The sequence below is a fragment of the Populus trichocarpa genome, chromosome 1, assembly GCF_000002775.5.
Source record: "Populus trichocarpa isolate Nisqually-1 chromosome 1, P.trichocarpa_v4.1, whole genome shotgun sequence".
Lineage (NCBI taxonomy): Eukaryota > Viridiplantae > Streptophyta > Magnoliopsida > Malpighiales > Salicaceae > Populus > Populus trichocarpa.
The window spans coordinates 33,225,042-33,242,567 of NC_037285.2; the positions used below are offsets into that span (position 1 = coordinate 33,225,042).

The 17,526-nt window shown below is 34.8% G+C and overlaps 3 protein-coding genes across 7 annotated transcripts; 2 read left to right on the forward strand and 1 right to left on the reverse strand.

Moving 5' to 3' along the window:
- Positions 1-2,584: 2,584 nt before the first annotated feature.
- On the forward strand, positions 2,585-6,197 carry LOC7495822 (protein AUXIN SIGNALING F-BOX 2). Its single transcript, XM_002300104.4, has 3 exons — positions 2,585-3,565; positions 4,619-5,114; positions 5,197-6,197. The coding sequence occupies exons 1-3, from the start codon at positions 3,114-3,116 to the stop codon at positions 5,962-5,964; spliced, it is 1,716 nt and encodes a 571-aa protein (XP_002300140.1). The 5' UTR covers positions 2,585-3,113; the 3' UTR covers positions 5,965-6,197.
- A 712-nt stretch (positions 6,198-6,909) lies between these two features.
- Positions 6,910-10,595, reverse strand: LOC18095250 (protein CYSTEINE-RICH TRANSMEMBRANE MODULE 13). Of its 4 annotated transcripts, none has more exons than XM_052451321.1 (4): positions 10,430-10,595; positions 10,288-10,310; positions 10,025-10,242; positions 6,910-7,128 (listed from the first exon to the last, which is right to left on the reverse strand). In XM_052451321.1, the coding sequence occupies exons 1-4, from the start codon at positions 10,470-10,472 to the stop codon at positions 7,080-7,082; spliced, it is 333 nt and encodes a 110-aa protein (XP_052307281.1). In that variant the 5' UTR covers positions 10,473-10,595; the 3' UTR covers positions 6,910-7,079. The 4 variants fall into 4 exon arrangements, with proteins under 4 accessions (XP_052307281.1, XP_052307280.1, XP_006369830.3 ...); XM_052451320.1 differs by having other exon boundaries at positions 10,025-10,213; positions 10,244-10,310; positions 10,430-10,594; XM_006369768.3 differs by having other exon boundaries at positions 10,025-10,310; positions 10,430-10,594.
- A 1,993-nt stretch (positions 10,596-12,588) lies between these two features.
- LOC7495821 (GEM-like protein 5) lies at positions 12,589-14,007 on the forward strand. Of its 2 annotated transcripts, none has more exons than XM_024610353.2 (3): positions 12,589-13,091; positions 13,203-13,480; positions 13,629-14,007. In XM_024610353.2, the coding sequence occupies exons 1-3, from the start codon at positions 12,842-12,844 to the stop codon at positions 13,833-13,835; spliced, it is 735 nt and encodes a 244-aa protein (XP_024466121.1). In that variant the 5' UTR covers positions 12,589-12,841; the 3' UTR covers positions 13,836-14,007. The 2 variants fall into 2 exon arrangements, with proteins under 2 accessions (XP_024466121.1, XP_002300139.1); XM_002300103.4 differs by having other exon boundaries at positions 12,593-13,087.
- Positions 14,008-17,526: the final 3,519 nt, after the last annotated feature.

Below are 17,526 nucleotides of genomic sequence, written 5' to 3' on the forward strand. Positions count from 1 at the left end.
ATCCTTGCCTCCATAATAATAAAAAAAAAGGGAGTATTATATTTAGTTTATATGAATCTTGACATATTATATTACTATATGAAGATTTTTACCACTAATAAACATATTAATTATATTTAGTTTATATGAATCTTGACATACAAACATAAATAGGTAATTTTATCATTAAAATCAAATAACAATACAACTTATCTTAGATAACATGTTTTTGAATGATATTTATTTTTTGTTTAGCATAATCAACCCGTTATCTAAATTAAAATATTTAAAAATCAGTTAGAGTTTTTAATGATCATAAAACTAGATAATGATTTATTTTTTTTATTTTACACCTTTGGCAATAATCAAATAATTTGCCTTGATCGTCCTCGTGACAATTGGTTAAATTAAGGTGATCTCTTTCATTTTCTCGTGAAGAAACATAACAACCACCTTAAAAATAGCAATTAGCTAGTGTTGGCCGTCTTTGATTATTTTTCCACCGGAACCAACAATTGTTTTTATCCTCTTTGAATAATCTCACATATATATATATATATATATATATATATATATATATATATATATATATATATTGAGGTATTCATCATTGGATTCGATGTTTTTCATGGTTCAACAAACTAGAAATCTAGATCTAATTAAATGATTTAGGAATTTTAGTTTGGTTTGATTGAGTTGTCGTCGGTTCTTGAGCTTTCTTTTGGTTATTTACGTAAGATATATGCAAATCTTAACATCTCCTCTTTGTTTTCTTTTCCTTTATTTTGCTTTGAATAATAATCTCAAACCGTGCAGGTTTTTGTCATTAGATCTTGTGTTTTCACGGCTCCAATAACTTTAAATCTGGATCTATGAGATCCTATATTTTTAGTTTGGTTTAATTGTGTGCTGTCCTTGTATAGTTATTGAAGGGTTTTTTTTTTTTATTTTAAAAAAAAATAGTTTTATCTTAATAAGATCCTATGCAAATTAATCGTAGTTGACCTTGTTCTGCTCTTAACTATTTTTTACATGGATCACCACGCAATTTCTCTGCAGATAGTAAATATAACTTCTTAAAATATAGAAAAGTTAAAAACTATTCAATTCCATAACGTTCTGTTCCATCATACACGATCCATTAACATTCCATACGTGTTATTTCGTGCTATGTATTATGAAATGCTATGAGCACACCAAACTCTCGGCTTTACTCGGCTCGGCCAATAGATTTGTCCAAGACCCGATCGACTTGGTTTGGGTTTCAAAAAAATCTCTTCAGATCCGATTGACCTGATAGGTCAAACTATGACCCGATCGAAATCAAGTTGGACTTTTAAAAATCTAACTTGACAGGTCAAATCATGACCCGGTCGAAATCAAGTTGGACTTTTAAAAATCTTTTCCTTTCAAAACAACCTTGTGTTAACTTAAAAAAAAAATATTAAAACAAAATCGTTTTAGTTTAATTTAGGTCAATCCGTGTTAATTTACCAAACTTATGACTTAAACCTTGAGTCGGGTCATAGACCGAGCCGAGTTTAATAGCTTCAGTTATAACAAAACCAAAATCAATGTTCTATATCTTATGTACGATCGTGACGGACTCTAACGAATGACAAGTGGTATGATTAGTTTTATTAAGTCGGCTGGATCCATAGATCACCGGCCCTAGCTTAGCAAGGTTAGCCTGCCGATCCACCAACCCAATTTCTAGCTAGGGTCGAGCTTCAAACCTGGTCAAAACTAGAATGGATTCATTATTTGTTTTGGTAGATATGAGAAAGAATTATCATAATCCATAACACTCAATGTGAACTATCCAATTTAAACATTAAATTAACTTAACCAATAAAATAGTTTGAGTAAACCCTAAATGATTAGAAATCAATTTAATACAGCTTAGAGAGATATGGAAAGGGGAAAATAGCCATAGCAATCACATAGTATAACATCCACAATTACAGAATGGAAACATTTTCAAGTATTGAATCTGCAACACATAAATTTCCAGTACAGACACATTTATTAAACCCAGTCTTAGATTTTGTCAAAATCATTTCTCTCCTTTCCTTTTACTGGATTCCCTAATCATTAAAAGCTCACCCATTTCTCAATTATCCACAAAGCAAATCAGAAAAAGAAAAAAAAAAACCCAACAAAATTCAGAAAAAATAGAAAAAATTGCTGACACACAGAAAAGGTCCTCATTTCTTGTGGAAACTAAATAAAAACCCATCTCAGAGAGTACAAAACCTGCATACTCTCTCCTCCTTATCATCATCTGCTCAACGGGGTCGCGGACGATGCCACCCCACATGGTGATGTCTACGTCAGAGAAAGCGAGTGCACTCACACTCGCGAGTACAGAACAAAAATCTTATCTTCGCCGTGGCATCTAACGTAAATTAAACCAAACTCAATGTCCTGTTAGCTAGCAATCCATTACTACTCGTCTCTTTAACAAGAAGACTTTTAGCAGAGATAAGGACACATGCATGTCACACCAACCAACGGTCAAGACTCTCTCTACTTTTTAACTAGATGACTCTCACCCTTAGATCTCTTAAAAAACCAACCATGGTTTAGAAACATTATTTATAACCATGGTTAAGTTAAGCTACTAGTCACTTCTCACTTGAGTTTAACTCAAAAATACATTTTTTTCTCTGAGTTTAGAGAGAAGGGGAGAGATGAAAATCTGAACTTGAAGTAGTAATACGTGTTGGTCTCTCTCTTTATAACACCATTTCATTTCTTTGGTTTTTGGTTACTATTATTGTTATCATGGGGTTTTGATTTAGTTAAGAATCTCCAGTTATGGAAACCTTAGATTCTCAGATCTCTGTTTTTTTGATCAGTTTATGTTGTTTGTTTTTGATTTTTTTTTCCAGTTCTGTGTGATGTAATCATCACTATCTGATTCAACAACATTATCATTTCATAAAGAGAAAAAACCCAAAAAATTTTCCTTCACTTTCTCGAGAACGTTTGAGTCTTTTCTCATTTCTAATAAAACCCATTTGGTTTTTAGATCTCTAGATCTGTTTCCTTTTTTGTAAAGATCAAATTTTTTAGTTTCTAGATCTGGGTTCTTCCTCTTCTTTGTTTTTTTTAGAAGTTTTTGAATAAAAATGAATTATTTCCCTGATGAAGTATTAGAGCATATTTTCGATTTTGTAACATCACAAAGAGACAGGAACTCAGTGTCTCAAGTGTGTAAACCATGGTACAAAATCGAAAGTACTAGCAGGCAAAAGGTTTTTGTAGGGAATTGTTATGCAATTAGTCCTGAGAGAGTGATTGAGAGGTTTCCAGGTTTGAAATCTATCACTTTGAAAGGAAAGCCTCATTTTGCTGATTTTAATTTGGTTCCTCATGATTGGGGAGGCTTTGTTTATCCATGGATTGAAGCTTTTGCAAGGAATAATATGGGGTTAGAGGAGCTCAAGTTGAAGAGGATGATAATATCCGATGAGTGCTTGGAGCTGATTTCAAGGTCTTTTGCCAATTTCAAGTCCTTGGTTCTTGTTAGTTGTGAAGGCTTCAGCACTGATGGCCTTGCTGCTATTGCTTCTAATTGTAGGTAAGAAATGCTTTCCTTTGTGGGTTTTTGTTTGATTATCTATCTAGCCATTTCAGTTTGTAATTATTGCTGATTTTTTTGGTTAGAAATTGTTTAAGCTTTATATTAGAAAAGTAGGTTTCTCAACATGGTTTTGATTGCTAATTGTTGAATGCTAGTGCAAATGTCAGCACTGTTCGGGTTATCGTTGTTGTCAATTGTTGAATACAAGGGCAAGTGTCAAGTATGTTTGGGTTCTTACTGGTAATTAGTGGGGACTATTATTCTTAGTTTTCGTGCTTGTTTTGTAGTTTGGGTTTTGGTTTCTTTGACAGTATTGTACGGGGTTCTGCAGTTGTCTAATTGATGGTGGATGTGTGGCTATTAGGCAGTCAATGCTCTTAATTGCTTGCTAGGAGTTGAGCATAGAGTAAAGTAATGGAGTTAGCTTGGTATAACTTTATAGTGAAATTGTCGGATGATTCGGTGTTTCTTTTGTTTGTGATCTCGAAGCATATGTGATTCAGCTATATTCATCTTATTGTTACTTATAATGTTCTTTACGTTCCCCCTAGTGCCTATTTTGTGTTATTTCAATTCATAATCTGTGAGTTATTACATGTTTTTTAAGTGTCTATAAGTACACAGTCATCATTACTGGCCTGCTAATTAATACAGAAGGCTTTTCTATTTTATTGCTATTTATAAGGGTTACTGACGCCCCCATTGCTCAAAAAATATATATATATATAAAAAAGCTCCCTTTATGATCTCTGAAGTTCAACTTCTAATTTCCATTTGAGAACTTCTAATTTCCATTTAAGTTTTAAGTGCAGCTAATTGTAGTCCAGATGGTCATTCATGTTTGAGGTTTCAATTATTTGTGAAATTGTTATCCAATTTGATCTTTTTAAAAGCATCTGAAAGATAAAATGCTGAGTAAACAAGGAGCAACAATCATTTGATTGATTTAATATGAATAGAAGGAAATGGCATGATGGGTTTCAAGAGATGTATATATATTGAGATAGTTAGCTATGCTCTAACTACTTTGAACGTCATTCTTCGACCCAGGTTTCTGAGGGAGCTGGACCTGCAAGAAAATGATGTCGAGGATCATAGAGGCCATTGGCTTAGCTTCTTTCCTGACACTTGTACATCTCTTGTATCACTTAATTTTGCATGTCTCAAAGGAGATGTCAATTTAGCAGCTCTTGAGAGACTTGTAGCTAGATCTCCTAATCTGAGGAGTTTGAGGTTAAATCATGCCGTGCCACTTGATATACTTCAAAAAATATTGATGAGAGCACCTCATTTAGTGGACTTGGGTGTAGGGTCTTACGTGCATGATCCAGATTCTGAGACCTATAATAAATTAGTGACTGCTCTTCAAAAGTGTAAGTCAGTCAAGAGTTTGTCAGGGTTTCTGGAGGCTGCTCCTCAATGCCTATCGGCTTTTCATTTAATTTGCCCGAACCTGACTTCCTTGAACCTAAGCTATGCTCCAGGAATTCATGGTACTGAGCTCATAAAGCTAATTCGTCACTGCAGGAAACTCCAGCGCTTATGGGTATGCCTGTTCACCTGTTTTTAGGAATCACAAGTTCACTTGTTCTCACGATGACTGACAATGGTTTTTGCAATATCTGCAGATACTGGACTGCATTGGAGATGAAGGACTAGAAGTTGTAGCTTCCACTTGCAAACATTTGCAGGAAATAAGGGTCTTTCCTTCTGATCCATTTGTTGGGAATGCAGCTGTGACTGAAGTGGGCTTGGTTGCTCTTTCAAGTGGTTGCCGCAACCTTCACTCAATCCTATACTTCTGTCAGCAGATGACCAATGCAGCCCTCATAACTGTAGCTAAGAACTGCCCCAATTTTACCCGTTTCAGGTTGTGCATCCTTGACCCCACAAAACCGGACGCTGATACCAATCAGCCATTGGATGAAGGTTTTGGGGCTATTGTTCACTCATGCAAGGGGCTCAGGCGGTTGTCAATGTCTGGTCTGCTGACTGATCAAGTTTTCCTCTACATTGGAATGTATGCCGAGCAGCTTGAAATGCTTTCTATTGCATTTGCTGGGGACACTGACAAGGGAATGCAGTATCTATTGAATGGTTGCAAGAAACTTCGCAAGCTTGAGATAAGGGACTGCCCTTTTGGTAATGCAGCACTTTTAATGGACGTGGGAAAGTATGAAACAATGCGATCCCTTTGGATGTCATCCTGCGACATTACCCTTGGAGGCTGCAAGTCCCTTGCGAAGAAGATGCCAAGGCTCAATGTGGAGATCATAAATGAAAGTGACCAGATGGATATTACCGCTGATGATGGGCAAAAGGTAGAGAAGATGTTCTTGTATCGGACTTTGGCAGGGCGAAGGAAAGATGCACCAGAGTTCGTGTGGACTTTATAGGTGAATCTAGGGTGTGTTTTTGGCCCTACCTGGCATTTCTTTGTTATTAAGTAGTTGTACTTCGTTTAGGCCAGCTGATTTTATGGATTTTTTAGCCTGTTGGTGTTCTAGTGGCATGCTACTATTTTTTAATTTGTAAGAGATTTGCTACTTTGTACTTGGATGTTTTATAAATACATAACTGTGCTAGTATTGGCATGATCAGCCAGTTCCATCAGGAATTGGATTCTCAAGTACGAGTTTGCCTACCTTCCAGTTGTGAAGATGCTCAAAGATTGTCAAGATATAGAGTACGGGGCAGAAGAGTTCTTCAACGAAGCAAAGCCTGTTTGTCAGCTCACCCATCAAAACATGACACGTTCCTTGTGGAGTTAATGAAGCTGCCATGTATTTAACCTCGCTTCTTTTGAATGCTGTTCGTCAGGATTTCATCAATGGAAGTTCTTCGGGTCAAGAAAATTCCAACTGTGGCTAAATTTAGAAGCTACGAAGCATTTTAGTACCGCAGAAACGGAATCAGAAGCGTTGGGAAATATATCGTATCATGTTTGCAGGCATCTAACGAGAAACTTGAACAATAGTCAACGTCAGTGCATCGGTGAATTCTTGGCTAGTAGCAGATGATGAGATGTTCCAAATTTCACATTGCGCAACTCCTCTCCTGTAGTTGAAAGTGTCCCAACTTATGCTTCCCCTCCAGAAGGAGAATTTTCCTGGAATCTTCGTGCTAGCATCTTTTGTTTTGTTCTTTCTGATAATACAAGCAGTCCACCATTAGCTTTCAAGTTACAACCTTAGTTATTAATTTCATCGAGATCTTTTCCACCTTCCATGATCCCTCAAATGTCAGGAGTCGCCTATAAATATAAAGCTTTCTCTGCTAGAAGCTTTCAGCACAGTAGTAATTAAAAAACAAGCTTTGCCAGATTTATCAAGGAAGCCACATTAAAGTCAAGAAGGTGCGCGAGACAATAGCATTGAGGCATATCTAAACTGTTTTCAAGTTGGAGGAAATGACACTATTAAATTACATGTACATAGAAATCCATACAATTCTAGACAAGAAGAATGCGAAACCATATACATCATTTGAAGCTCAATGAAGCAGTACAAATTTAGAAGCAGCATTCCTCCAACACACAACAGCAACATAGCGCGGCCAAACTGCACATGCACAATAAATAATCATTATTATCACATCAATAATGAAGAATAAAGGTCATCATTCAAGTACATTTAAATGAAGTCATTACAAAAAAATCAGGTAGATGCCATGATTATAAACATTGCAGGGTAAAGTAACTGAGGATTCAGCAATCTAATATACCAACAGCTAAGCGACCGGGAGCATTCACAGCAAAGAGGAAGCATTAAGTGCTCCCCCATTTGCAAAGCAAATCGATGGGCAAAAGAATCCCAGATTGCTAACCAACCAGGTGACAAACCTATATGCATTTGCTGCATTAAGAGTTGCTGAAAGCCCTGGGATATGGAAACAAGATCTAATATCAAACAAGGAATGACATAAATGTTCATCGAAAGAGAAACCTCAACGACAATGATCACAAGGTATCAAAAGCATCCTGTTGATCCCAGGGAACCCAGACCTTATAGATACTGACTAGGACTGAAGTCACCCAATCAAACCTTGTTGACTTGTGAGATAGCTTGTGTTCTGACTCTTTTGAGAACTGAATCATACAAGTGTAAGTAGTATAGTAATACATAGACCAAGTCAGGTGTTTAATGTTCTATAGGGCTTATTCAAGATCCTTTGTTTCTTTCCAACTGCCAATTTTTGTGACAAGCATGGACGCTTATTTTCTACTCCATCTCAGGACTTTCATAGGAATAGTACACTAGCCAAAGCTTATTCTAGTCATTAAAAGCTGATAGATGCATATGGCAGCATGCTGTTGTATGTTGGCCAGCTGTTAAAGACCTTGTTTTCTGAAATCTGAAGTTAGGTTGTGACATTATGACTTGAATACACCATTAAGCTCATTTAACATCCAAACGCTGTTATTAAGTGTCATAATTGTTTCAAACCATGTGTAAAGTTAGGTTGTAAGACAATAATAGATACATGTCGTTAAACTAATTCAGTATCTCCGACCCAGTCTTTACATGTCGTTAAACTAATTCAGTATCTCCGACCCAGTCTTGCAATAGGTAGTTTCAAGTTTTATCATTGAACTGTTTCAACATGACATGTGGCGTGGAGAAATTTCAATGTGCCCCAACAATGGGACTTCAAGTAGTAGGAAAGGTTCCACAGAATTGGCGAACTATGATAATGAAGCAAATTATCCAGGTCCTGTAATAAGATTAAAGGTGCTCAACCAACTTCACCAGTTCAATGACATCCAAGCTACCTCGTATTGCTGAAGGAAACCCTCAATGAGTTAGTAATAATCTATTACAGATAGTTATAGGGCATGCTTTTTGGTCTAGTTATTTACTGCTTCAACCTCATGCTGAGCAATTCCAAATTAAATTCGAGCTAGGTTGATGAAGTTTTTAAGAAGAGAACAACTTTTAGTACTAAATTTTTCAACATTTTGGCTATTATCTGTAATCATCACACATTTTCTCCATGTCCTTTCTGTTACAAACTCCCTGTTTCTACTCCTTCCTAGTTACTCTAAAACTTTGCATCTAAATAAGTTACCTAATGCCCTAACCAGAATTTAAAAAGAATCCAAACTTGCGCTAATGACATATTTAAACAGTGATGTAAGAGTATTCACACATTTTTTTGTAAAGAAGAGTATGAGGAAAATCCAAATTGATTTTCCCTTTGGGGCTTCAGTTAACAAGAATGCTGTAGATTAGAGCTCCAAGGTTCATTTGCTTTGGTGGCAAGAGAAAAACAGTAATTCTCAAATAACTTGCAATTCCAAATCACATGATAAGACCCAAAAGAAATAGAAGTCCTGGATTTTCCTTACCAACATCACTCTGAACTCGCGATGACAAGACAATAGAAATCTACAGGTATCTGAACTAAAAGGTAGTCATTGAACACCAGACATCAAAAGCCTCCTGCTAATTTTGCACCAATTTCACCAAGACCTTACAGGTATTGAGGAGGACCCAAGTCAACTAGTCAAACCTCATCACTTTCAAGTTAGCTTGTTCAGTTCTGGGTGGTTTGAATCCATTAAGTTTAAGCAGTATGATAATCAATTGACCATGGCAGGTTTTTAATGATACAAGGCTTATTCAAGACCCTTCCATTGCTTTCCAACAATCGCCAACCTTTGTTAGGTAGATAGACAGTTCTAATCTACTATATTGTTTTCAGAATCTTCATAAGTACTAGCCAGAGATATGAAATAGCCATTAAAAAGTGCTAGATGTGTATAGCTGTTATACGTTTAGCAAATATCTCAAACTTTGTTTTCTAAAGTTAGGCCGCAACGCAGATCTGCAACACAATCTAGCTTCTTTAACATAGGATGGCTTTTCTTTCATTGGGAATTATTTCAAACTCTTTGTAGTAAAGTTCGGCTGTAAGAAAAAGATTGACTAAACAAAGAATATGTGCTCTAGCCTTGCAATAGTTAGGTTTCCACAGAAGTAAATGGGTGGAGAACAACTTTCTGGTTCTCTAGTAGCTTAGATGCTCAACCGATTCCTACATAGATAATGTCCAATTCAATGCCATCCTACCCACCTCATATTGCTAATAAAAACCCTTCACAAGTCAAGTGTGATTCATTGCAGACAGTATAAGATCAGAGAAGTTTCTACTACGGAATTAGTTATCAGCTGATTAAACAGCATCCTAAACACTTCACAGCGAAACTGATAAGCTCGGAGAAGCCGCCAAGACTGAACTATTTTCCAATCCTAAACACTTAAAGTTCCATCATTGATTGAATCCCATGATATTAAACTAAATTCAAGACAAGATCTCACAAAAACAATCATCAATAATGGAATACCATAACATTAAACAAAATTCAACCCAACCACATAGCACAAAATCCCCCCCCCCTATAAAAAAATAAGAAAGCAAGACGGAAGAAACAGAGCAAATAGATATGAAACATACCAACCACGTAAAAACGAGGAGCAACCATCATCCTGGTAATGATGATGTTCATAGTGATAACACTCTTGGTACTGTTGCGGACCTGGAGGCGGTGGTGGTGGTGGATACCCTTCAGCGAAATACCCTTGGTACCCACGAGGTGGCCCCGGTGGTGGGTATCCAGAGTACCCTGGCGGTGGTGCTCCAGGCGGTGGGTACCCTCCGTACGGTGGTGTTGTTGGTGGGTACCCTCCGTACGGTGGTGTTGTTGGTGGGTACCCTGGTGGTGGGTAAGGTGGTGAGTACCCTGTCCCAATTAAAATTAAAAAAAAAAAAAAAACATAAACCAAATTCTAAACTCAAAACAGAAAAAAGAAAAAGAAATTAATAATAATAATAATTAAGGAATTAAAAGAGTTTGATTACCTGAAGGAGGGTAGGGTTGATGAGGGGCTTTTTGGTAACTCATCTTCAAGAGATTGAAGAGAAGAAGAAGATGATTGAGTGGCTTTCCTTTGTGTTCGTCGTCAAGTGTTCAGATTGTATAACTTGAAGATGAAGGAAGCCATTGATTTTCTTAACGGGTTTGTGAGGATGGTCTTAGTTTATGTTGGTGAGCGCTTTCTTGTAGCCGTTGGATGATATTGACAAATAATAGATCAAACGGTCTTGATTTGAAGGCTAGGTTACTGGTGCTTCTTCCGATGCCATAAAAGTCTGATCATTTTGTTCAGACATAAAATTCTTATTCATGTTTAGTATTTGTTTCGTGTATAAGAAAATATTTTTTAAGAGAATTATAAATTTAATATTACCATATTAAAAATAAAATTTTATGGATGTCATGTATGTTATATAAATATTTTATTTGAATAAAAGACTCCTTATGAATAATATTATTAAAATATAAATATTGGTATATTACATCTAATACTTTATATCGAGTTTTGTTTTCTTTGGAGCATTTTAAGAGTTTTTAATTATAAATATTACTAAATAATTAAAATCAAAGAAAGATTTTATATTTATATTTTCATATTTAATTATATTTTTTCATCATGTAAGAAAACTAAAATTATTTTTCAAATAAAAATGATAGGATAGTTTTATTTTAATAAAAATGATTGTTTACATGTATTGGGAAGAAAAAAAACTCTGTGAAGTTGAATTTTAGTTTAAAATAACCGCGTAAGACAACTTCAATTATGAGTGAAAAAACAAGGATATGGTACGATGTGAAGTTTCATGGGCCAGATATAGAAGCTTCAAACCTTGGGCTTCAAGGGCAAATAGATGACTTTCAGGAGTCCAATTATGAGTCCAGTAATGGTATAAAAATTACTCTTATTTTTTTTATTTGTTAATGTGCGTGTTCGAGTAAACTTGCGCATATTCTGACTAATCTTATGGGTCTTGAAATTAAAGACCATGTAAACCTCCAGTGACCCTGAGATTTGTGGGACTCGAACTGGTGACCTCTATAGAGTAAACCTAGAGTCTGACCAATTGAGCTATATCCTTCAGAGTTAAATTACTCTTTATTATTATTATTATTACTATAAGTGGTATGGTTATTAGACCCGATCTGGTTCAAGACTCGGATAATCTAAGATCTTGACTGAATCTGAATCTAGCAAAATTTAAATTTATAAGTAATTTGAAAAAAGTTATTTTTTTTTTTATCGGGTCAACTTAGAACTCGAGTGATCTAGTATAAACTATATATATATATATATATATATATATATATATATATATATATATATATATATTGCTTCTTATGACATTGGTGAGGAGATAGAAGGGTGAAATGGCTGTGATTCTTGGTTGGCGCCGTTCATTTTGGGCAGAGAATGATGCAAAACTGTGGCTGTGGGGATGTGTTTTTGGCTATGAGAATATATATATTTGGCTCTGACCATAGCATTTGAAGGAGACCGTTGCTTATAGCTGACGAGAACATTTCATTGAACCGTACGTGTGGACTTGCACTCTTCTAATTAGAAATTTCCAGGGGTGTCAACAAGCATTTCTTCATTGTTAAGCATAAGAGGCAAGGGATATGAAAACGAGAAGGTTGACCATGAATGCTATCTTACAGGTGTCTCAAGTTCGATGCTTATTATAATATTTTTATTATTTTTAATATTAATACATCAAAATAATAATAAAAATATTAATTTAAAATAAAATAACAAAATTTAAATTTTTAAAAATACTTTTAAAATATAAAAACAAATAAAATCAAATAAAAAGTACTAGCAATTTACCACTAGGTCCAATCCTTGTTAATATTATTAATTATAGTTATTAAACCTGATGACTCGATGAAGGGACCAGGTTTCAAGTCATACGGGTTAGCCTAGATGAATCCAAATTTTTTTTAAGAAAAATATGAGATTTTAATATTTTATATAAAAAATTAAAAAACAAAACAATTTATATAAATATAAAAAATATATTAAAAATATAATATCTTATCCTTTTAAATTAAAATATTACTACTTATCCTTAACAATGAAGAAACCCAAGTTGATATCCGTGAAAAATTATAATTAGAAGAGTCCAAGGTCCACACCTACGGTTCAATGAAATGTTTTAGTCAGCTGTAAGCAACGGTCTCCTTCAAATGCTATGGTCAGAGCCAAAAACACATCCCCACAGCCACAGTTTTGCATCATTCTCTACCCAAAATGAACGGCACCAACCAAGAATCACAGCCATTTTACCCTTCTATCTCCTCACCAATGTCAAAAGAAGCAAGCCCTTTTCATAGAACAATGTCAGACTCATTGCCTAGCACTTCCCGTCATTCATCATTCTCATCACCACCATACGATGAGAACTCGGAGAAATGGGGGACTCGTGTCATGGGAAATCCTGCTGTTCCTTCGTGCCATCCAGATAATAAAAAGGCAGCCTTATGGGGTGCAACTGATGATGAAGCCAAGAAGTTCCATCATCCATACCTCCAGTACAGCCCCATTGAAAAATCATCACGTAGCAGTAAGGAATCCATTCTCCAGGTGTTTAATTCTTGGGGCACCAAGGCTGATACCATCGCTCAAAATATCTGGCACAACCGTATGTAATGTTTTGATCATATTCAATAGATTTAAAATCTTTGATCATTTCAGATTTCAAAAATGAACTTTTTATGTTAACATCATCATGATTCCATGATCATTTTGTTCAACAGTCAGGACTAATTCATCTGTTCCCGGAGCCGCATGGGGCAAGGTGAACCTGACAGCTAAAGCATTAACAGGAGGTGGGTTTGAGGCTCTATACAAGCAGACATTCACAAGTACTAATCCAAATGAAAAGCTGAAGAAGACATTTGCCTGCTATCTGTCCACAACAACAGGTCCAGTTGCCGGAACCCTTTATCTATCTGATGCTCATGCAGCTTTCTGTAGCGACCGTCCCTTGTCTTTCACAGCACCCTCAGGCCAGGGAGCTTGGAGTTATTACAAGGTAAAGAAAAGGGTTACAAACCAGCATAAAATATTGTGTGATCAATAGCACCTAGCACAAACCAATATCAATGAAATAACTATTTAAGAATGTCTTCAATATCTATCAGAATTATTTGAATTGAGTGTCAGAGGTTCGGCTGGAACAGGTAATGATACCTTTGAGCAAGATTGGCACCATCAATCCTGTAGTCATGAGGGAGAATCAATCCGAGAGATACATCCAGATCGTTACAATTGATGGACATGATTTCTGGTTCATGGGCTTCGTTAATTATGAGAAAGCATCGCGGCATCTAACAGAAAGTATCTCAAGTTCTGTAGGAAGCATAGCAGCAGAGCCGATGGTTGTATAAAATTTGTCGCCCTACCAGATCCCATTGGATTCTTTCTCAGAGAGATTTTCATTACTGGTCTTTTTTTTTTTTTGTTAAAATCTCTACCATATTCCATATCGCAAAGCATTTTTCTTTTCTATGATCTTCTCCTATGAATAAAATTATGTCACTATTTTGTCACAAGGATATAGATAGAGCTCTAGATCATTCAATCAAGCCATTTTTTTTTTGGTGAAATATCTATTTTGATTTTTCTTTTTTCTTTTTTTTTGTGAAATATCTATTTCAAAAAAAATCTCCGACGATGAACTGCACCACCCATGACTACACATGCTATCTTATAAAAAAAGGGATGTGACGACACAAATAATAACATGAAAAAATATAGTTTTTAGCTGGCAGAGGCGTTGCACGAGTCGCTCGAAGGGCACGACCACCTCCTACTTGTTGACGCGTGCAACCACTTTTTGTTTTTTAAATTTATTAAAATAACAAATCAAGATCTTTTCATAACACAAATGTCGGTTCTCTATGCAGTAGGTGATGAAAGAATCAAGTATTTGTTGTGCCAATGATTGCACACCACAAACGAAGACTCGCCATTTAACAATAAAGGTATTAAGATTAATTAAGATAATAATTATAACACATATTAATAACAAACTTTCTTGAATTTAAACATTAAAGTTCATATTAAGTTTGTATTATACTTATTATCACATCATTAGTATAACTTTTTCACATTGAAAAAAATAAACTTAACTAAAGATAATTAAGAAGAAAAACATAAATAAACAAGATAAGAACATAGTTATGATATAAATTAACTATGTATAATAAAAAAATAATAAACATAAACAAGAAATTAACGAGAATATAACATAAAATAAAACTTGAATATTAAAAAAATACAAAGAAAGAAAACAATAACATGGATCTTGATGTGAAAACCAATATGTCTAAATATATGGCAAATGTCTCTTTTTATAGGATAAAATTTAAAACTATTAATTTAGTGGCTAGACAAAATATTATTGATAACATTATAATCTAAACAGATGGTTTGCATAAAAGTTATAGATATTTATATCAAATTTTCAACTTGAGAAAATGGTCTTATTTGGGCTTCAGGAAAGATTATTTTGTTATTATGATTTGAACTTAAAAACAATTGTATTAAGTCTTGGTCTCTGCATGAATGTTTTAGACCTATATCTTATCTTTTTATTAAAGTAAACCACACTTAAATCTAGATCGAGAACTTCAGTTATAATTTAAAAACTAAATGGTGTTCCAGTTTGAATAGAACCAGCCCAACTAATTTTTTTTTTAAGCGTAACCCTCTATTTGTCTCTTCACATAAACTTCAATTTAAATAATAAAACACATCAATAGGTCTTTTAAATTGTGAGATATACTTATTTTAAAAACTTATATTTAAAACCGAGCATTTACCATAAATTAAAAATATGTTATATTATTATACTTGTTATTATAAAACGGGTTTAAATTAAGAAACTTAATGATACTTTAAGTGCAATATAATTTTTTATTAAAATATACTTTTAAACATTAAAATAATTTTTTTTTATAAAATTCAAAACCAATATATTCATAATTTTACTTTCACTAATCAATTCAATTAAAAAAAACTTATTAAATTTATATTTTTATGTTTTTAATCAAGATATTAATAAATCTTTTTTTTTTATGTTTAAAATATCAAAACATAGTCATTAGGCTTTACTTGAAAGAAAAAAAAAGATATGTTGTAATATTTTCTATGGTCGTCTTCCTTAGGTTAGGATATATGTATAAATTTAAATTCGAATCTGTGGAATATGGAGAAAAATGGATTGCTATTTATGGACAGCATATGGCTTCGGGTTTTAAATATGCTCTGATAGGAGTTTATACACCATGTTCTGTTTTAGAAAGAAGAGAACTTTGGGATGATCTTACTATCTTGAGATAAGCTTTTGATATACCATGGTTCCTTATGGGAGATTTTAATGAAATTCTTACGCAATAAGAAAGAAACAATGGCTATGTCGACACTATAGGCTCAAGAGCTTTCCAAATTTGTCTGGGTGGCTGTGATTTGGTTGAGTATCCCCTCACTGGTCATCACTACACTTGGTTTCGTAGTGGATCAATGAGTTGAATAGATCATGCGTTCTCCTCTTCTGCTTGTCACTTGAGGTTCAGTGGGTTAACACTAAGCCAGTTGCCTAGAGGCCTTTCAGATCACCGTCAGTTACTTCTAGGGGATCCAAAACAGAACTAGGGTTGGAAGCCTTTTCGCTTTATAGACTGTTGGCTGTCACATCTGCAATTTATAAAGCAACTGGAAAAGTTCTGGAATGCTAGTCACTTGTAGTTTACAGGAATGTTCAAATTGATGAAGAAACTAAGTTATCTTGCCAAGCAACTGTGGATTTATAATCATTATTATTTTGGCAACCGATACAATAAATTGCTAGCATTACAAAAGCAAATTATAGATATGGAAAAGGTAAGTGAAAGTCGGGATCTATCAACAGAAGAGTCAAGATTTAGGGTGAATTGGTAACAGAGCAATGGGTGGTAAGTCGACACGAGGAAGCTATTTGGCGTAAGAAATCAAGGCAAAATTGGTGCAAGCTTGGTGATCGCTATATAAAGTGTTTTGTTTTTACTTAGTAGCTAATTTGAGAAGAAACCGTAAGAACATATCTCGAATCACCTATAATGGTATCTTTTACACTACCCCAAATGACATCAAGAAAGTTGCAGTCTCTTTTTACTCCAAGCTGTTCAATAAGTCATGTTCCAAAAGGGATAAGATGGGTCCTGCTGATTATAAGAAGCTTAGTTTGGAGAGGTCCCATTGGCTACAACGGGAAGTATCAATGAAAGAAGTTAAAAAAACAGTTTGGGACTATGATGTTACAAAATCTCCAGGATCAGAGGGTTTTAATTTCAAATTCTACATGAAGGCTTGGAGCCTGATCTGTCATGATATGATGGATTTAGTGGCTGAAGTTTTCAGAACAAAGAAGCTTCCAAAGGGTGTAAACCTTGCCTATGTAACCTTGATCCCAAAGACCGAGGAATCAAAAGGATTTTCCAACTACAGACCGATTAGCATGGCTCATGGGATATTATACAAAATAGTGGCTAAGGTGCTCTCCAATAGGCTAAAGCATGTCATCCAAGACCTCATTGGCGATAGCCAAATAACATTCATAGCAGGTAGAAAAACTACTGATGGGTTTACAATAGAAAATGAAGTGGTTCATGAATTACAAACGAGTGGGAAAGCAGGCATGATGTTCAAAGTAGATTTTCACAAAGCTTTTGATACAGTCTTGTAGGATTACCTTGATGAAGTGATGGGATACATGGGATTTGGTAACAAATGGAGAAGACTTATAATTTATGATTGCCTTTCTACTTCATAGCTCTTACTCCTTGTTAATGGCTCTCCTACTAGAAAATTTTGGTTACACAGCTAATGATCTGCTAAGAAATGTAGACAGAATTCACAAATGATTCAGCTAGGATCTTGGTGGCTGAGCTTCTTGTTAGATAGATGAATCAATACTGTAATTTTATTCATTTCCTTCTCAAAAACAACTAATTTACTTTGAACTCTTGTTTTTCTTGCTTAGCCAGATGCTAAATGGCTAGCTTTCATTGATAATATTGCTTGATTATCATAAAAAAT